We start from the raw sequence: 23,028 nt of genomic DNA, 5'->3' as shown, positions 1-23,028 counted from the left end.
ACAATTATGTTATAGAAACTAGAGAATGTATAAAATATGTACGTAAATGGTAGGCATTATGGTTACTTTAATTTCTCACAATCCTTAGGGTAGGTATCATTGTTTCATTCTAGTATAATCAGATCTAGTCTGAAGATGTTGTTTTTGTTTGCAATACTGTTTTTTACTCGTCTAGGAAATCCACAGTTTTCCTTAGAAGCTACTATCCAAAGTGGTATTCCTTGAAATTAAAAATTCTAGTACATTTAAAATAAGTTTAATTGTATAAATGTTTAGGTTTAAAACACATTACTACGAGGATAATTAATTAATTATTATTGTAAGTATTACACGATATTAACGTCGACATATCCCACCTGATATTAAGCAAGTCTTAATAGACGTAATAAGTGAGAGGATAACCGGACAAATTATTACCTGAGCGTCTAGTGCAATTTTTCCTCTGTGTTTTCAGTCATAATGTTACAACTTGAGAATAGAGAGAGAAGATTACTAGTCCTTCGCCTTACTAATCAATTATTACATATTTGTGTTAAGTGCTACATAAATGTTTTAAAAACTTAATTGTTAAAAGGTTCACAATAAAATCGCCAGTGGAACATTCACAAAATTAAAGATTCAATTCATTAAGGAAGTCAACATTTAGCATAATATCTATATATTTATACGTTTTAAAAACATCATAGTTTCATGGTTAAACTAAATCGCCATTGGAATGAACACAGTGAATGCGATATTAACTTTTATGCCTCGCTGATTACAATGATGGTCGGGTTCCCGATGTGGAAGGGTAGAATGGCTCATCAGCCATTATATTATTGGTCATAATGAATGAACTTCGAACCGTAGTTTTTTATTAACTTTAAGCGGCTGGGCGAATCGTGTTGATCAATTTATGGTGTAGTAAAAGGTTATGTGGTTGGGTATACTTTTATAATATAAATTATTATGTTGTAGGTTTATTAATCGTATTTATTAAAAAAACGTGTGGCCCCCGGGTCTGCCGCGGTAAAGCTATTGCATGCTATGCCTTCAAGCCACACCTCCGCCCGTCGGAGTGGGGAGCGTGAGGTTTTTTCGTTACGGAATTTCTAGATTCAGTCCCCGCGCTCAAGGCCTGCGATAGAAGCTATGCAATAGCTTAAAAGCATTTAATGATTTAATATTATAGTTTCATATAGAGTATAGTTTTGTGCTTAAAATCTGACAGATTTTATAAAAATTCTACAAGAACAGAATAGACATTTGCAAGTTTTATCAAATCACTTCATCTTAGTTTTACCACCATGACATAGTAAACCGATATAATATAATTAATAAGTATATATGAGCCATGCTTTGCTAAATATGAATATTATACGAGTGGCTTTTGGTTGCAAGACGCATATTAATGCTTCATACGAGCTATTGTTTCAAGTAAATACGATAAATGTTTGCATGTTTTCTGTTTATATTAAAGAGAAAATTATATATTTCGAAAACTGTAGAAGCTCAAAGATGTGTTGTTTAAAATTGTGTATGTTTTCGTTTATTCGATATTATAAGAATAACAACGAATGAAAGAGAAATTCAATATCTTCAAGATGATTGCTTCTATTCTTGGAAGTAAAGATGTAAAAATAGACGCGTTTATAGGTACTCAGAAATAACAGACATTTAAAGTTATAGAATCTTTTACTAAAAATAAGTGCTACGTATTTCTTCTTCTTTGTTTATGGCCTAGGGACTTCGCCAATGTCCAGTGTTATGTTAAATATCTTGAAATCGTATCTTGTTGTATTTAAATAAACTAATTACAACATAATATGTAAGTTTTTATATGACACTAGCGGCCCGCCCCGGCTTCGCCCGTGGTACATATGAAAAATAGATGTTGGCCGATTCTCAGACTTACCCGATATGCACAGAAAATTTCATGAGAATCGGTCCACCCATTTCGGAGGAGTATGCAGACTAACATTGTGACACGAGAATTTTATATATAAGAAGACTAGCGGTCCGCCCCGGCTTCGCCCGTGGTACATATGAAAAATAGATGTTGGCCGATTCTCAGACTTACCCGATATGCACAGAAAATTTCATGAGAATCGGTCCACCCGTTTCGGAGGAGTATGCAGTCTAACATTGTGACACGAGAATTTTATATATAAGATTTATCTAAAACCCCGCTTCCTAGAGGTATGTTTGGAAATAACTAGTAGCTAACTTGTAATATTAAGAACTTATTTTAAGCGTTACATTATTGGCGACGTGTAATATTTGAGCGCACGACATCGCGTGTGCGAAACACCTGCGAGTTTCTCGCGAGCTAATTTTATTGAAAAACAGCATAATATAATGAGGGTAGAGTGTTACAAGTGATGCTTTTGAGCTTTGGAACAATATTAGATGTGTAATTTTTTTATATAAAAATCTATAAATTATCTGTACTTCTACACTCATGAAATACCAGATTTCAGCCCGCGGCTTCGCCCGCGTTTTCAAAGGAAAACCCGTACAATTCCCGTTCCCGTGGGATTTCCGGGATAAAACCTATCCTATGTGTTAATCCAAGTTACAATCCACCGACCGATTACAATGAAATTCAGCACACATCCAAGTTATATGTGTGCTGAATTTCATTGTAATCGGTTCAGTAGAATTTGCGTGAAAGAGTAACAAACACACACACACATCCTCAAAAACTTTCGCATTTATAATATTAGTTGCATCTTTAGGTACTAATAAAGCTTGCTTGTTTATTTGAAAGCGCCTAATCTCAGATACTAAATTGTACCGAATTCAAAAATTACGTGTGTGTACTATTTTTATGAAAGATTTGTAAGTTTTCTCACTGCAATCGTATTTTCAGTCGTCGGAAAGTGTTCGGAATATCACTACATAGTATAAAACAAAGTCGCTTTCCGCCGTCTGCCTGTCTTTCTTTAAAATTACTCAACAGTTTTTGATAGGTTTTTTAATAGATAGAGTGATTCAAGAGGAAGGTTTTAGTATAGTAAGCCTTGGGAGGTAAACTAGTACTTAATAAAATAATAAATAAAAAGCCAATGTCACATTAGCAGAGTTTTATTCGATCAAACAACCGCGCCGTATCACAATAAATCGTCGCTAACAAACACGCTAAACAAACGTTTACTTAGTCCCAGTAAATTAACTTGTTACCAGACATGCTACGTGAAACACGCGAGAGGCTAGACTCCCTTCGCTATTGTAATGGCTGTTCAGACGAGACGCGTTTGGCACGCGTAAATTTTAATTAAAATACTAATGAAAAACAAATATGAGCGCTATGTTTTGAGAAACGTATCTGTTTTTTGGAAAATAAATAGAAATATTTTTTCTAATTATTAGACGTGAAAGTTTGTAAAAATGTGTGAATTTAAATTTTTCTTTCAAACAAAAACAACTGAACAAATTCTGATGAATCTTGACAGCTTCAGCCTCCGAGGACTTAGTTTTCAGGTAAAATATCGTATCAAAGTACAAATTAAGGCCCGATTCAGTGCGACGCGGACCGTCCGCACGCGGACTAGGTTTTGCGTCCGTCGCGGATGATTTTGTCGTTCAGTGCGATGCGGATCGGGATCGACTGTCCCTCTCGGTTTGCACATTTGACGCAGCCGCCATGACAACGACAGTACTTTACATCCGCTCCGCGTGACTGCAGTTGTCCGCCGAGCACTGAACAAATACATTAGAACCAGGCACCGTCCGCCCGCGGACATCCGCGGCGCGGAGGAGCGGCGCGGAGCGATTTCGACCGCGCGCGGATAGCTCTCCGCGACGCGGACAGCTCCGCGTCGCTCTGAACGCGCTGTAAGGTTTCATACATTTTACCGTCCGTCGCGGACGTCCGCGTAGGTCATCCGCGTCGCACTGAACAGGCCCTAAGAAACAATTTGTTCCAAACTAAACCTGTAATACTCATACTCATAAATACACAAACCTATTAATTGGAGCAAGTTGTAATTACATATATTCTGTAAGTGGAATCCTCACATATTCATTCCAATTACTTACGATCCCAAACCCAATATATTTTTATCGAATTTCATTTTATCCATTTCGTAGAATAATTTGATCAATATTTCTATTGACGTGGTAAGAGCCTATATTCTATACTTCAATATTATAAAGCTGAAGAGTTTGTTTGTTTGAACGAGCTTATCTCAGTAACTACTGTTCGATTTGAAAAATTATTTCGGTGTTAGATAGCCCATTTATCGAAGAAGGTATATATTTCATCACGCTAAGACTAACAGGAGCATTGCGGGGGAAACCACGGGGAACAGCTCGTCAAATATAAAATTACAATCGTAAATAACAACTACATGTTCATATTAATAAAATATAATATTGTGAGAGATAATATTTCCATCACTACAACAAAATTAAATTCGATGCAAATATTTCTCCAACTCAAAAAGTTAAACAAGCCGCTCTAGAAACTCGAAGAAACGAGTTAAATTAATTACATAATTCGTTTTGAGAGTAAATTCAACTGATCGACGGTCGAGTCATTCATTACTTCGAATTTAAATGTCATAATTGTTTAAGGTGTATTTTCGAGGTGATGTTACTTGGAAGAGTCGATGTCTATCTGTTTAGCCTATGTTGATATGATGATAATACGATTGCATCCACATGTATAAATATGCATCTATGTTCATGTCTTTTATAGATATACTAAATATTAAAATAAATTCATTAGTAGGTACTCTACTTAGATTAAAATGACCAAATTATAGTTGTCTGTATTATGATTTTCATTTTCAAATTTCACTAACAATTGTTGAGTCAGAAAGGTGGCAGTGTAGAAACACCTACCTACTTGCCTTGTATAACATATAAAGCTGTCATATAAACTAAATGCAATATGAATAAAGTGTTTTATTTACACACAGGTTTTCTTCACTTGTAACACACACGCTCCTAGTCTGAAACACCAGTACATGTTAAATTGTTCCATATAACCGCGTTATTGCACACTCGAACCGAAATACGTGTATTTTCTACGTAACTCGATTATTTATTCGTTTGTACATACAAACAGACGGATCGAGAAATTAATTGAATTCCCGTGATTATTACATCGATGTTTATTGTTTAGAGGTTTCGGTCAAATGAGCTTTTAGCGATATTACATTGTAGTAGGCAATGTGTTTAATATTATAATTTACTGAAGGTACATTTAGATGCGCGTTGCGCTCTAAAACTAAAATTGCCGATGTACCTAGCGCAAAAAGCCGCTTCGTTGAAATGGAGTTGGGCAGGGCACATAAGTCGCATGCCGGACGAACTGTGGGCCAAGATAACCACTTTGTGGAGCCCAGGAACAGATACAAGACGTCGCGGCAGGCCGAAGAAGAGATGGCGAGATGAACTTCACCAATTTAAAAATGACTGGTTTTCATTAGGACAAGACCGCGATTCATGGAAGCGACTTGGAGAGGCCTTTGCTCAGCATTGGGACACGACAGGCTGATACAATACCATACAATACAATACATTTAGAGTTTGATTATTGTAAACTTCATTAAAATACACTTAATATTTCGACCAGTCGATATAGGGATACGAAGAGTATATGTTCTACTTATATTATCTTGTTCTTAGAAGCATATCAAATGTAATGACTAAATTAGTAAACCGACTCATTGTAAAATTACTCTTCGAAATAATATCTAACATTGTGTAAAGAAAAGCTAAAAGTGTACAATAATCGTAAACATCTTATTATGTACAATACGATTATTAAGTTTAACTTTGACATTCAACATCGAAACTCAAACTTGAGTTTATTTTCGAGTCAGGCTCAAAATACATTTCAGTTTAATAGAAAAACAAATATAAAGCTCACACTTTTAAAACACCGAATTTATAATATTTACAAACACACATAAAAATAACTACGTTAGAAACAACCGGCTTCAAAAACGGAAAAGTAAATAATAAAAAAGATTTGATATTATTAATTACTACATATTATTTAGGTGTGCTATTTACTAAAAAGGTTTGATGTCGATGCACGGGCTTAATACTAAGTGCTTAGTGCTTGGTTAGTTGCTTGGTTAGTTAGTCAAACAAAAAAAGAATCACGTAAATCGGTTCAGAAACCTCAGAGCAATCGGTGTACATACATAAAAAAAATACCGACCGTATTGATAACCTTTGAAGAACCTTTGAAGTCGATTAAAAAAAAAATCTTTATCAAAATCTCCCATCACTTTAACCATAACCATATCAGATATCCGCAACATGAAAAAATCATAAGAGTTTATTGCGTATCCGATAACAATACAGTAAAGCGGATATAATATAAACATAAACATAACAAGAATGTTTATGAGTTATAAACAAACAGAAAGTCATCGTGGCCATCATTTTTCATTGCGTTCGTTATTGGTTAACAGTAAATAAGGAAGCGAAATGTTTTTTGGCAAGTTTTCTGTACAAGTTTTGTGTGGAGTCATTGCGCGCTAAGTGGAAATTCCTCCGCATGCCTTGATGCATGTTAATGTAATCATTTATGAGAGGAGGGGGGAAACTAAGTTGTGTACTAGCGATGTAATCTGTAATAGATTGGAATTAATAATTAATTTGACAATAGCTATGGTATAACGTCGTCAATTTGTTCGGATGAAGAGAAATGTAACAAATTAAAAATTTATGAGATAGAGGTATTTTTAATTATGTACCATGCTTTTCGAGCATAATATTATATCTAGCATAACGTGTTAAAAAATAATATATGGACTGTAGGACGTAGGTGTACCTCAAAAAGTACACACAGAAAAGTCTCTCTTATAAAAAATCACACAACAGCAAGCTCATATCAAAAAAACACATATAGTTTTAAATTTTCCCGCTTAGAACGTTCTAGAAGGTTCGAGAATCCAGAGCTACAATCACGCGCGATCCGTATTTGTGTTTGTGCGTCTAATTTTAGAAGGCCGTATTGGATCAGGCGGACGAATTACATCACGTTAAATTAGATTGGATTCGATATCGCGGTTTGCTGGGCAAACAGACGAATCAGGCTTTTAAATTGCCCCCGATATTCTTGAGATATTTATGCTCTATTTTTTGTAGGGTATTGCGAGATTTGGATCTTTTGGCTAGCGAATTTGTTGGGTTGTGATGAATTAAAATGATATGAGCATTCTGCTGTGGCATAGTTCACAGAGTTTCCATATACCTATATCAATTAAAATGTATAGGTACTGCATATTATGAAAATGGCTCTACATTCACGAGAATATGTTAAACAAATGATTAGTCGTAATGTCACAACACACATAATATTCTGGTTATAATTTTTTTTAAACAAATATGTATTAACCCATTGACCACCGAGCGGCCCGATCGGGCCGAGACACAATAGATTTTCTATTGTGTCTGTGATCCGAGGACTGACGGATTAATGTAAAATATTATTTTTTTAATATCAATGAAATGAATATTATTAGGAACAATGTTTTAAAGTAATAACACCTATAGTTTAGTATAGAACCTCACCTTATCTGCAAAAGCGTCAGCATATCCCCAACCAATGATATTCAAAGTTCTAAAAACCCTACTACCAAATATTCCTCAAAGTTCTCGTCTAAAATAATTCCAATACCGAGCCCCCTGAACGATAAAACTTATACATTACTGATAAGAACGTTAAGCCCGAATCATAGGGCGGCCGCAAAGCATGTCAGCTGATCTAGGGTACGGCCAGGTGCGTACCGATTGCCCACAAAATCGCTACACTACGGTGGTTAAATTTTACAGCTTGTTGCGTGGTATATGGCACGAGATTGGAGCGTTTTTAGGATATTAAAGACATAGACAAACATTTAATCATGGGCAAGAACATACAATTAAACTAGCAACAAAATAATAAGAAAACTATAGAGATTACAAAGAAATAAGATATAAACATAATACAGATAGGTGCATGGCATGTTTTTGGCTACTAATTTAGTTAATGCGTGTTACGACTGTGGAGTAGTCCACGCTCAGTTATGTATCATGAGTCAGTCGACTTGTCTTGTTCATTCTGTCAGAATATATTGTCAAATTATATGTTTAAGGTAAAATATATACAAAATATATATTTTACCTTAATTAGACGTAGATATTTCTTTCTTTCATTGCTACACTGATTTATCACCTTTTTTTTTCTAAAATAAACTGTTCAATATAATATTATGTATATAATAAGAGTTCAGTGGTTAGTTCCAAGACGTGCTTGTAATTTAATCAGTATTAAATTTACCAGTATATTAAACTCTATTAATCACTTCATAATATAAAACAAAGTCGCTTTCTCTGTCCCTATATATGTCTGCTTAAATTTGTAAAACTACGCAACAGACTTTGATGCGATTTTTTTCAAGGTAGGTATATTATAATTTATTAAGTTTTAGATAAAACGGACGAAACCGCAGGCGGAATGCTTGTGCATGCATGTATTCTGAAATTGCTAATATACAGCTATTGCTTATATCTTGTACTATACTTGTAAATAAAATGCGGTTCTCTCGCGTCGTATTCACGCATTCGTAGCGACTGTGAATTTATCTGTTAGTTAAGTACCAATAGCATTGTTGTGATGTGGAAAAGTTACATTTGAAATTAAACCCTTTGTAATTGAATTAAGCTACGTACGTGGATAAATATGCCACTCTTTCCGAATTGCGTTATTCTACCCGTTTATTTCTACCAAAACTCGAACTCTGCACTACCTGCTTCATCACCCTCAAGCAAACCAAAGTACTAGGCGCTCATAAACTGCTAGTACACTAATAGTTGATATGGGACCGTCAATCAATACGAAGCAAACGTTACAGCTTATTAAAACTTTTCTCCCTTTACAATTGACCTACAAATCTTTCGTCTCTGTCGCACACGTAGCTTTACGTACTTGCCTCTCACGTTGCTCTCGCAACTTCTAATTGACGTCACAATTGCTCTGGAGCTATGTGGAGCGAATGCGTATTGTAATGATGTAAAGTTAGGTTGTCTTGTATTGAACTATTTATTCGGAGAGTACTAACTGTTGAATAAAAATTGATAGCAAATTTTAACAAATACAAATTGAGCATTTGAAGGTAAAGGCTTAACAATTAATCTATTAAACATACCAGAAGATTGCAGTTGCATGTGGGATATGATTAATAAAAGTCATTAAGAAAAGAACAAGATTTTCAAGATTGATCTTTAGCAGTAAATACATTAACCATCAACGTTTTTCATCAGCTGAGATTCATAAAATGATTTCTTAAAGTCAGAAAAGATTCTTAAGACCCTCCACGACGTCAAACAGGTTGCCAATTAATTCGTAATAAATTTCCAACACTTCTAAAACCATTAAACAATAATAGCTTGTTACTGCGCATTATTAAATCACGCCGCAATCCAACTCAATTACCGTAAAGCACAAATCCAACAAATCTGGAACAGATTAAAAGATATAACGGTAAAAAATCGCGGCAATTATGCAAATTCGAGTAATAAAAGCGATAATGTTTCGTGTACCGATCGAAACGTCCGATATTATCGCGAAACTGGTAAATTAATATAATCACTGCGTTTATATTCAAAGCCCTAGTTGGTTTAATTGTTAAGTCAATTTTGCCGTTTCAATTATATTGTTGTTACCGTTTCGAAGGACCGATTTTCATTGCGAGCGCTTATGGTGTTAGTGTTATAGCAATATCTAAATACGAAGTGTCTGATCATGTTATTTAGAAGTATTGTCTATTAGCTTGGATAAATTTACTATCCTTACGGAGCAATGGTAAGGAAATTAGGTAAAATGTCTAGGGTTTGAGACCTGGAGGAAGGAGGAATTAAGGTTTAAGCATTAGCTATTAATTTAGGTCTGCAAAAGGCTAATTCGTATCTGCTTCTAAAAATGATACTCCTCAGTCCTCGTTTCCTAAGTATGTGTTTGAAATATCGAACTATTCTTTTATTCATTGGAAGTGGATCAAACTTACAGACGTAGACTTTGAACCAAACCTTATCTAGCGTAGGATGTTGATCGAATTCTATTGGGTGACGTCATTAATGAAAAAAAAATGTTTGCGTACACGTAAGAAATGAAACTTCTTTATGACCTTATTTTTCAAAAAAAAAATTTACTACATATATGCAACTTTACAGAAATACGTCGAATCACGTGTGGTAGGGATAAGAAAAAGATGGCGCGTAACGGAAAAATGTCACGCGTAACGAAAAAATGTTACACTCAATTTTTTTCCAACCCTGATAAAGAAGTTTCACTTCCAAAAACAATAGATAGAGTACAAATACATGGTTTTCAATAACGTCAACAGGTACTACATAGGCAGTAATAAACCGTTAACATTCATGACGTTATGTGATACGCACGATGCGTTATTTAATGAGCAATGCGATATTGAAATAATTTTATACAACTGCATTACCTGGGCGGAAATTTAAGCTCAATGATTACAATGAATTTATTATAATACGACATGTGCGGATATAAATGTGGAGGGTTTAACGATAAATACCATCGTTAATTGTGTAATAGTTGCAATGGTTTGCACAAAATATATTTGAATAGAGACAGACAAAAAAATAAAAAGGGCTTGAGTGCCGAGTACACGTGTCAGAAGTGAAACTTCTTTGGTAAGATTCAAAGATACTAAAATCCTCGCCTTACTCCATGACGTGACGGTACGGTGAAATGAACGTCTGATAATTATATCAATACCGTATGATAAGAATTTTAGGGCTATCATGCATTATAATTAATGGTTTTTCTATAAAAATAAGTACTTAATTATTTTATTTGTGTAATCATAACAAAAATTGCAGTTGAAATTGCTTAAACATCAAATAATCAATACAATTTGAACTCTATCATGCTACAAGTAAAGCTGAAAGTCGTGAATCAGCAAATGTGATTTATTATTAATGGAAAAAATTGATATGCGTCACAGACGTCTGCATTTTACGTGCTTATATTGATTTTCTCATTATACCCCCATACAACGACACAAGGCTGACAATGTATGACATTATAAGTTATAACATACACGATGTAAGCCATGGTTTATCCTTGAATTTTTATAATTATTTTCATAGATATCGTAATACTTAATACTTAATAAACTTCCTGGGACATAATAATAATAATATCGATTTAGCGCTCTTTACAAAATCGGCAACTTTTTTCACAGGCTTATACTAATTATTGATTAATTACCGCTAAAAAAATGTACAAAACATCTGCCATTATTATGATGCGGCGTATAAATTATAAAAACAAAGAAAATTCATCAGTCGTGATGCAATTCAACATTAACATCAATTAGGTATTTATTAATAAAGTAATTATCTTTAATTTGGCTATAGTAAAATGAGCAATCCCCAAAACGAATTTCCTAGGGTCATGCGATCACATAAGTAATTTGAAAAAATAATTGGACTTAAAGCGTGAAAAGCACAAATACTTTATCAATAATTTAGTTTAACATGAATCTTAATACTATTATAAAGGCGAAAGTTTGTATGGATGTATGGATGTATGGATGTATGGATGTATGGATGTTTGTTACTCTTTCACGTAAAAACTACTGAACCGATTACAATGAAATTTAGCACACATATAGAGGGTAACTTGGATCACATAGGATAGGTTTTATCCCGGAAATCCCCCGGGAACGGGAACTATGCGGGTTTTCCTTTGAAAACGCGGGCGAAGCCGCGGGCGGAAATCTAGTATCTGCATATAACTTAGTTATTTGAAACTTATATCATTTAATAAAACACTTATTTGCATTCGAAGTATCGTCCCTGACCCGGGACCGCCCGCGGGGACGTATACACCTCGCTAATATAGAGGAATTGTTTACCCAATCCGCTTCGTGAAAAACAAAGGATTTAAATATTCAATTAGGTTCAAAGTGCTTTGACATGTTTAGGAAGAAAATACCGATGTTTAGAGAGTCTAAAAGCGAGACCTGCTATTCGATTTTTAACTTTATCCTCGTAATTGTTAAATGAATTGGAAAGTTTGTTTAGATGTGATTATTGATGTTCGATAAAAAAGCTAAGCCGATTTGGTTGTATTTTGTTTGCAAATAGTTATAATTTCATTTATCTGGGTACCACGTTAGTAGACTTTCATGTAGAATTTATACTCTTTTTGGTGTTTTATCATCCCCATAATTAAATTGTATGCTCACATAAAAAACATGGAAATCCAAAAACGATATACGCGACGATAAATTTCCACCATGTAATAAATATTTTTCTTCATAAAAAGATTTCATGCAACCGGTTATAATGTTTCACACCTATTTATTTATTACTTCCTACTTCCTATGAGTGTCAACGCCCGTGGATATAGGGTTACCAAAAACTTTTTCTGCCAAATAAGTAGAATAAGAGAGTTTATAACAATCTCGAATATACTATAGCCAAAGATCTAACACATATTTGTAAGTATGTTATAAATGTATACCAGTGACGATGCTATTTTTTTAAAAAGATAGATGGCCCCGATAAAAAAATTACAATTACAATGTTACTTCAATTAATTTCTATCACTATATAACTTTAAAAACGTATGTATTTTTGCATTGGCTTACATTTTAATACTTATTTATAAACATTCTATTAAAATTTAAAACAAAATATTGTAAATTTTCCTCACACACAACGTACATCAACACAAGGAACATAACAAGCATAATAAAATTTAAACAGCTGGCAACCCTCATAAGGGCTAACGGGCGTTAGGCACCGCGATGATATTTCGGGAAATTTCCAAAGGAAGACGGTAAATAACCTGAGACTGCCGCCCAGGGGAAAATATGAGTTATTCGTATCCATTCTGACGTTTTTAACCTTTTCCGTTGGGTAAAGTAATACCCGTTGTAGTACAAAAGTAAGCCGAATTTATGATAATGAACGACTTGGAAGGATTCTCACTTGGGAGATTAATTTGTTAGAATTAATAGATTATTCCGAAAAATTTGCTGGGGATTCTTAATTTTGACTGGGCATTAATAGGGTATCGTACTCTCTACTTAATAATTAATTTACTACGGGTAATCGATTTAATTATGATTAATTTGAAAACGGGTACGTCTTTTCTCTGATGACGATGTTATAATTCTAGAGCAGGCATTAAGATTGTAATAATAGTTTTATTTTACGAACTTTAAGGTTCGGTTTTGTAATAAATATTTACCTTACTATTTTTTAAATATTCCGCATCCTATTTCGCTGTAGAAAGAAGAGAAATAAGAGATTGCAGCTTTCTTTTACGGCATGAAAGTTTGTTTGATAACTACAAGAATATCGCGGTCATTGTCTTGAAAATAGTAAAATTTAAAGTTTTATTGAAAGTTTTATTTTTATTTAAAGTTTTAGTAAAGTTGAAAATTTAATACTTTTTCAACTCGGATAAGTCACTGACAATACGTATTATATTGCTAAGATGATTTATTATCGAACGTTTTTATAACCTACTAGCAGTCCACCCCGGCTTCGCCCGTGGTACATAATATTTACGTTTTCTCTACATAAGAACCATCCTCGTACTTCAAGGAATATAATAAAAAAAGAATTATCGAAATCGGTTCAGCCGTTCTCGAGTTATGCGCTTACCAACACATTTTGCGATTCATTTTTATATTTACGTATATAGACATGTCTTGTTTTAAGAATATAAATTTACTTGATAAAGCAAATTTTATACGTGTATTTACATACGCATTTAATTTAAATATTCGTAATAATTAGATTAGCATATTATCATGTTTTTGTCTGCAAAAATCTAGAGAATTTAGGTTATCCCAAGTCTGAAAGCCGCGGGTCTTGAGTTATGAATAATTACTTCACATTGTATGAAATTTAGACAAATTTATTTAGCACCGGTTGCTTAATAAAATTGTTATAATTTTATAAGTTAAACGGAGGTAAGAGAGAAACCATGTCGGCATTAAATTAAACGTTTTTATGAATGAATAAATTAATTACATTAAACAAAATATGTAAGTAATGTCTTACGGTATTTCCTTTTTCCTTTCAGATAAAAAGCTCCTTCCTTTATGGTTTATGTTGTCTACAATACTTAAACACATAGTCTGTGCAAGGCTATTAAAACTATAAATTATAACACTTATACTTCCCACTCAATCTATCTTAATTGTGTGTGAAGTCCCATGTCCCCTATTGGGGTAAGGGGCAGATGCATTATACATCTGTTTCACTGATCGATTTTCTTTAGGGGTAGGTGATCAGCCTTCTGTGTCCTACCAGACCGAGACATTTTCTTTGTCTCCACCGGGAATCGAACCCAGGACCCTCGGTATTACGCTCACGTGTCAACCACAGTACCAACGAGGCGGTAACTCTATCTTTATTAGATATCAATAATATAGTAGGTATGTACATTTAAAACAAACTCTTTTCGCTTTCGTATAAGAAACAATACCTACAAATTTTCGCAATCCATTCCCTCATTCAATCTAACAGCCCTTACCAAAATCCAAGAACAACACTCGACGATCGAGAACTTTCCAACGTGCAATTACAAGGCTCGATTTCTTCAAAGGATTACACCGGTAGCTCGTTATAACCAATCGATGTACAGCATCCATTGTGATGCAGCGTCTCTGCGTCATTTTCCAATCTGGAGCTCAAATTGTAAGCCCTCCACTCCGCAAGCACTCGTGCCGACTTATGATTGGTGCGATTCATGGGTTCGCTGTGTTTTGATTGGTTGGAATTTAAATATAAACGTTTTTATTGAATAATTGATAAGAGGACTCAAGAATTCGGTACATTTAGAAATTAAAGACTTTTTAACGGATTTTAAACGCGATTTATTCATTCTATTATTTTCCCGACGTTTCGAACACTTTACAGCGAGCGTGGTCACGGGGAGACTGACTCCCCTCCACTGTCTCCCCGTGACCACGCTCGCTGTAAAGTGTTCGAAACGTCGGGAAAATAATAGAATGAATAAATCGCGTTTAAAATCCGTTAAAAAGTCTTTAATTTCTAAATGTATAATACTCGCGTAAAATCAAACATCAGAAAATACTAATTCGGTACATTGCTTTTAAATATTATTAATGAAACGTCTGTCATAGCTATATTATATTTGTTTAACTTATAGATGTTAATTTCATTAGTGCTTTTACAGTCGTATTTTATATATTTTACTTCATGATATTAAAAACTTACATGACGGACATTTAGCTCCTTTAAAAATAACATCCAACATTTTCTTAACTCAATATGAACTACTTACCTATTATAACAAAAAAAGCCACAAATATTAAATAATCGCTTACGCTTATACCCCACGCTTCACAAATCGCTACCTCCCATAACTTGCGGCCACAACTCGATTCCCTCAGCCCGTTCCATCGACTTCATTAAAAGCGATGTATAAACAAGCGAAGCGAGACAGAAGGCCGCTTTTGTGCTCCAATCAAATTTTTTGCGGCAATGCAATTTTCAGTTACACAATTTTGGTTGGTCCGCCGATTTGGCATCGCAGTATGTGCCTTGATGTTGAATAGTTATAATATAATGTTGAATTTAATAGTATAAAAATAACTTAAATACTTTTAAAAATTTCATACTCAATTAGAAAGATAACATTATAAAATTAAGAAAATTGCTCTGAAAATTTTAAAGACTCGAAAACAATTATGCTGCTCTTGAAACCTTTCACCTGTAGAAACCACTAGTATAAACAATCGTACCTGAATGATAATAAGCTATATTCTTTTTAGTTTTACTATTATTCCTCTTATTCCTTTTATGAATCGAGGTAAGTAGTAAGATAATATAGCAATCACCTAGTAATATAATTATATGTATACATCTCCAATAAACACCTTAACCACCTCACCATTAAGAAACTCGACTTCCATACGGCTTCTATTAATCTTCATAAGTTCATAATATTAACCCTTAAATTGTCACCCCTGGATAACTTGTGTTTATAATGTCCAAATTTGGAGGATGTGTTGGAATTAGGATAGAAAAGAGGAAAATGAAAAAAAAAATTAAAAATTTTAATTTTTTCTATTGTTTTCACTATGTCACATAAAATGGACATTGCCAATTATATGTACATGTTCGAACCGTCACATATAACGGACATTGCACATTATTCCTGCAACCGTGGTACATGAATACAATGCACATTTTCAACTCTGTAATTCAAAATTATTTTCAAACTATAATTATGGACGATCTAGAATAAGCTTTTCAAACATCTGTCTTAAAATGTTGGTTAAAACTTTAACGATATCGTTAAAAATAATGGATTTTAAAAAACGACACTACCAAAAATCACAGCCTAAGAATATGCTAAGAATTGGAATAGAAATAGTATTACATAGCCTGAGAACTTATCTAATACACCAAGAAAGTCCTCTTCCCATTCCTTATATTGTACAGATTGAAATGTGTTTGCTTCATCGTATGCAAAGAAGTCGTATACCATGCCTGAAGTACCAAAACAAACAGGAAATTTAAATCGCTTTTTTTTGGATTATTTGGCATATATTATATCCATTTTCTGCCAGTTTTTTAATTTGTAAGGTATTATTATTTTAATTTTTCAACATTGGGTGGTATTTCTGGTAAGTAACATCATGCTGTGGCTGAAGAACTAGTGAGAATTAGGGAAGATTCATCTCGCACCGCATGTAATGGCTGTAATTCTGCAGCAATAATATTTTGTTGATGGTAAAAATTCTGACTTTTTGGGTCTTCATTGTGTCTCAAATCAATATGTTGTATAATTCCGAAGGTATGGTGCTGGGGGTAAATGATTGACACTGTTATCATAGTGAAATCACTCCCGTAGGTCTACATTTCCTTCAAAATCGTAATCTCAACTCAACGCCAGACTCTTAAGCTTCCGCCAGAGATAGGTAGGGAATTTTTTATTGATTGCCAAGTCATGCTCCTCTAAAACATATTAAAAATAGAGAAAAATATATCAAAATGATGACGTTGAAAATGGATGGCCTTATTGGCAACGTCCGTTACATAGGACATGTGAAGAATACCCTAGTATATACTCCAAGTTGTCAACGTCCGTTTTATGGGACATCGTATATAAACTAAGATTTGTATTCCAAATATTGTAAAATATGTAAAAATTATGTCAAAATACTATACTTACAATCGTATTCTAACTAATAATATAACATTATAAGCAAAATAGCCAAAATACTTACAGTTATTATCAATTTTATCAGGAGAGTCAAGAGATCCGTTTTTTGCAATTTTCAAATGGTCACCATTCGCGACTGTACTTCGCTTTGGTAAAAAAACCTGCATGTACGCGAAGGACATAGCTAGTACCTTCCCAATATACCGATTAGCAAAGCTTAGGTCTGCTATAACAGCGCCAGCATGTCTGTAAATACTATGTCCTTTAAAACGGACGAAATCAATTTAAGGGTTAAAACGTATACGTATCATAATACTGAAGCTGAACAACATCATAATCAGCACCAGACCTTTGGGAAACCGAAACTCATCTGATAGTTTATGTAATAGTTAATTATCGCAACTTGAAGTCTGTAATTATTACGTATTTGTAAAGTTTCACGCTAGGCACTTGTCTGCTTTGTTTTGATGTTATTAATATTGTAATTAACTATGTGTATCGTCTAAGCTGGTGAGACGGTATTATATTTTGTCGTAGCGTAGTCGTAGCTGTCGTGGCGTAGTCGTAGCTGTTGTAGCGTAGTCGTAGGTGTCGTAGCGTGGTCGTAGGTGTCGTAGCTGTCGTAGCTGTTGTAGCGTGATCGTGGGTGTCGTAGCGTAGTCGTAGTATTCGTAGCTCTTGTAGCATGTTTGACTACTACCAGCTAGCAGCACAATACCTTACGTATCTACGCACCTAAGATATTGTATTACTAGCTGGTAGACGTCTCTACGTTATCTTCATACGTAGATCTAAAACCTTTAAGGGACGTATAAAGAAAGCGGATTTAAGCGAACATGGTTAGTTTTCGTGCACAATAATCAAGAAAAAAATACAAAAACTTAATTAAAAAATTATTGAAGTCCTATTTTTCAATTTATTATGATATGCTCAGTGATTATATCCAATTCAAACAACTTACAAATTAATTCTATAAAAATAGAAATATAAAACGTCGCTATTCGATCTGAACAACCCCAAATACATTTTATACATTGAAAACAAAATCACATCGAATCAATTCAACAACCCATTGACAAGTTATGGATCCGTGATGGATAGAGACAGGCATATCCATTATCTGTGTGAGTGAGTGGGACGAATATATACATTATCATCGTTTGTTTAGAATTCAATAACGTTATATCGTAAATTGCTAAGTGCATCTTTTATATGTGATTTATTATCTGTGCCAAATATATTATATGAGGTAGGGAACTGTTTACTGAAAATAGATTGTTATTTTGATTTGTAAGTCATTTTTATGTGAGTAATCCGTAATACATACGTGGTGAAAAATGGCGGAAAAATTAACGAAAGAAGGATAAGGAAATCGCTGCCTTGGTTTTTATAATTAGGTAATTCAGTCTATAAAAAAGAAAAAAATATTGCACGTAGAGCAGTTCATAAAGAATATTAAACACATTCAGTGACTATAACGATGCACACATTATGATTGTACACATTTCTGTAAAAGCTAAAAAAGGTTTTGGTTTTATATTTTTTATTTGAATCATAATTGCATAGTTTAATAAGAGTTAAACGTTTTTTTCTTAATGCCCCCTCTTATCTTCTCCCATGCATGGAGCTATGGAGTTTCTTGCCGGTTCTTCTCCGTAGATACTGCTTTCCGAATCGGTGGTAAAAGTTAAAAATATGTAATGACGTATCAAAAGTGCTTGTAGAAGAAGTCTAATTGAAAAAATAAAAATGTTTGAGTTTGCAGCTAAATGTCTTGTTTTAATATCTCTAAATATTACGTTCATCTTATCAACCAGATTGTAGGCACAGATAATACAATACTATACTTGTAGGTTCTAATATAATCTGTGGCTAGTCCAACCTAGGTACTTACGTGTTGAGCTCTAGATCCAATCTGAATTTATGGTTGAAGGCTTTGATGAGGAGCGATGTGCGATGGTAGTGCTTGCCGGTCTGGAACAAATGTTCATGTTAGGCTTATTGTGTATCGGTTAATATTATACTGTGGAGGAGTTTAAATCTGTTCATATTATATTCTATGTAGGTAGTTTTAAATATGAAGCAGCATATTAAAAGCTCTGCCTCATAATGTAGATTTAAAGATTAGTCGGTATCGGTAAATTGTACATTTGACGAATTTCATTCATTGAACACAATTTGATATAATTTACAGTACCAACAGTAATAGAAAGTTATTATGTCTTATTTTATCTCTTTACATATATTTTAGTTGACCCATTATGTATAATGCATACATCCATACTAATATTATAAATGCGAAAGTAACTCTGTCTGTCTGTCTGTTACTCAATCACGCCTAAACTACTGAACCAATTTTCATGAAATTTGGAATGGAGATATTTTGATACCCGAGAAAGGACAAGGCTAATTTTTATATACATAGCCACGGGAACGGGAACTATGCGGGTTTATCTTTGACTGCGCGGGCGAAGCCGCGGGCGGAAACCTAGTCATATATAAAGCATGTTTGCCTCCATAGTTATGTTTATGCTGTATTTATAAAAATACGCAATCCATGTGTGTCATGACAGAAACAGTTTGTTTCAGATTTTTCTAATCTGCTGTAACACCCGTTTCCATCAACCTACATCAAAAACAACTCATTACATTCAACATTGTTCATAGCGGTTAATATTGCACTTGCAACATAACGAATAATAGCAGAACCGGACCGTCCGACCGCGCACCTTAAACAAAAGCTGTACCTACGAACAAAAACGAAAAATCCACTCTCACACGACTATGATTCAGAAACAATGGCATGTTTAAATTAAAATTTTCCCGAGTAAGACTTACGGGAATGAAGTGTACGGCATAATTGCGCAATCCGAGTGAAAACGGTTAGAGTACAACCCTTTCTAACTCGTTGACCCATTTCACTAACTCCACCAAGGCTGTATGGATTTTTATACGAAACACGTGCGAACGTTCTGAGTGTGACTTTTGAATGTGTGACGAATGAGTCGGTGGTGTTAGTTTTGATGGGTTCCATTGAGTGACCTGAGAATTCTTTTAACCTTCTTCCGATTTTAAGTTTCACTCCTTCATTATTATACTAGAACTAGTGGTCCGCCCCGGCTTCGCCCGTGGTACCTACATGTTTAAACTATCCTATCTCTCAAGTTGGATCGAACTGCACATGGTGTGCGAATTTTATTATAATCGGTTAAGTGGTTTAGGGGTCCATTGAGGACAAACATTGTGACACGAGATTTATATATATTAAGATAAGGTCGATATCGGTATGCAAAAAGTAAATATCTAATTATAGACAACTAAATATTATTGTGCGGTAAATTATTGAAGCAGAAATACTGTTCTTTGCTACGATAGACTGATTTGTCCGGGTATATTTAAATGCTACGAGAAAATTATTGCTACGCGGTTATTTTTATATACGCTACGTGGTTTTATTTTGTTAAAAATGCAATTATTTAAAAGCAATATAATGAATTGTATTCAATTTAAATACATGTGTGTGTGTGTGTGTGTGTGTGTGTTGTGTTGTATGTGTCGTTATCTTAACTTCGTAAAATATTAATAGTAGCTATATAAATATAAATAATGAAAAGAATGGCATTTGTAACAAAACAAAGTAAATTTTTTCGTATATCTATACTAATATTATAAAGAGGAAAACTTTGTTTGTTTGTTTGTTTGTTTGATTGTAATGAATAGGCTCATAAACTACTGGACCGATTTTAAAAATTCTTTCACCATTCGAAAGCTACATTATCCATGAGTAACATAGGTTAGGTTTTATCCCGGAAATCCCACGGGAACGGGAACTATGCGGGTTTTTCTTTGAAAACGCGGGCGAAGCCGCAGGCGGAAAGCTAGTATCACATAAAGCCTCGATTTACATGTACAAATCTGAACATACAATATTTTTAATATACTTACGTAACTTTCATTATTGGAAAACGACTTGACCGTTTCTGTGATCCCATTTTATTATATTAAGAAATAATTGCCTACCCAAAAAATAAAGATGAATGGTGCTCATATCTTGTGATCCTTTTATAATAAGTTTTTCTATAATAATAAAAACGTGGGTTCTCGATAATCGAATATTTATTACAAAACTGATTTACCATTAACTGGTCAAGTACAAAATTATATTCTACTAGCTTCCCGCGGCTTCGCCCGCGTGGTGCATGATAAAAGGTAGCCTATGTTCTTTCTCAGGGTCTAAAGATTGACATGTGCCAAATTTCATCAAAATCGGTTGAGAGGTTTACGCGGGAAAGCGTAACAGATAGACAGACAGACAGAGTTACTTTCGAATTTATAATATTAGTAGGGATTACATCAAATTTTAAGTGATAAATGAAAAATATAATTAAAGTGAGTGAAAAAAATACACAACGCCTCTTCAAATTTTTTATATTTATTATTCACTAATGAGTTTTTATTACGATGCTCTTATAAAAGATAATAACAGTTGGGAAAGTATAATTTTTGGATAGAAAAATTAAAATTTTTCTTATTGTACTAATTAAAAATAAACGCCATTAAACTGTTATTATAGAGCCTATAGTAGTAGTAAGGTTTCCAGAAACTTTTAACTTTTTAAATATTTTGTACTCCGTCCTTGTTTTTTCTTATAATTTATGTTATATTTTGTTTTAAGATGAAAAGTTAGCCCTTCTATGAAAAGCTTAACTTTAAAATTTACCAGACAATTTTATAAAACATGGTACTGTTCAATTTTTATGAACGATTACAAAAACTAGGCTACGACCTAAAAAGGCAAAAACAAATTTAGGGTATAACCGCGGGCCACTGCTAGCTGTAAATATTTGTAACGTTAGAAGGTTTTTAATAAAAGTAGGAAATGGTAATAGTAGGGGAGCCCAGGATGCTAAATGTGGATTTACTCGAGCGTCACGGGAACCTATTAGAATTGGTAGATTAGACCATAGCGAGAAAAAAAGGTCCTATAATGTTTTCACTTTTAGCGGTGGGGAAGGGTTTTTTGATTTTTTTTAATTTAAAAAAGAAAAAAAATTGGCTTGGAAATACTCAAGCGCGTTAGATATTGATATTTTGCATGCTCCAGGACGTCACTGAAAAAAAGTATACGTTAATCTGACGATTTAAGTGGCGATTTAATCGCTATGAAGAAAGGGTAAAAAATTAAAGTAATATTATTCGAGCGCGTCAGATTAATATATGGGGGGGTTAATTACAATATAAGAAGTCCCCATTTCGCTAATCTGACGATTCGAGCTCAACCTTAGGGAATTATGGATTATTCAAATTTTCCAGCGGGGCCCCTGAGCGCACCCACCAACCATAACTGCTCATATTGACTAGAGGTACTAATGAATAGCTAAGGTACCGTCCCTTATAGTAATCTGACGCGCTCGAGTAAATCCCAAAATCCCCTCTTGGCCTCCCCTACTATAAAAAGGTCATTGATGGTTGGACACAATTGTACATACGACGATTGCTAATATAGAACCTGTGTAAATAATTCTTTAAAAATCACAACGTATTCCTTTTCTTACGAAAAATACTGAGCCAGGGTAATAATTATGAGATTCCAGCAATCCTCTACAATCAAATAAAAGCATTCAAAATTCTGCTTATACACAGCCATTGGAGTGCCAATTTAACGAAATGAAAATTTAAGTCTCTATTATGAGAAATTGTCGAGTCTCATAAAAAGCTTGTTTTTAATATTGAAATATCTTTCTTTTAGGTTTCCACTGACAGCAGTTCGTTTACGATATTACCTGTCCTTTAAATTTGCCTTTTGCCAAGCTTTATTTGCTTGTAGAGTTCCATGTACTGATGTTTGA

General features: G+C 34.0%; 1 protein-coding gene across 1 annotated transcript in view; it reads right to left on the bottom strand.

The window, feature by feature from the left end:
• mmd (disintegrin and metalloproteinase domain-containing protein mind-meld) overlaps positions 1-23,028 on the bottom strand; it is a 163,740-nt gene that overhangs the window by 105,895 nt on the left and 34,817 nt on the right. Inside the window, exon 4 of the mRNA XM_090105283.1 lies at positions 19,074-19,153. Coding sequence (XP_089961409.1) covers positions 19,074-19,153 — 80 coding nt within the window. The remainder of the gene's footprint in view (positions 1-19,073; positions 19,154-23,028) is intronic.

The sequence above is a fragment of the Colias eurytheme genome, chromosome 9 (assembly GCF_061535395.1).
Source record: "Colias eurytheme isolate Ceu_HAF_F1 chromosome 9, ilColEury1 Martin Lab GWU primary, whole genome shotgun sequence".
Lineage (NCBI taxonomy): Eukaryota > Metazoa > Arthropoda > Insecta > Lepidoptera > Pieridae > Colias > Colias eurytheme.
Note: the sequence above shows the minus strand (reverse complement) of the source record. Positions and strands in the feature narration are given on the sequence as shown.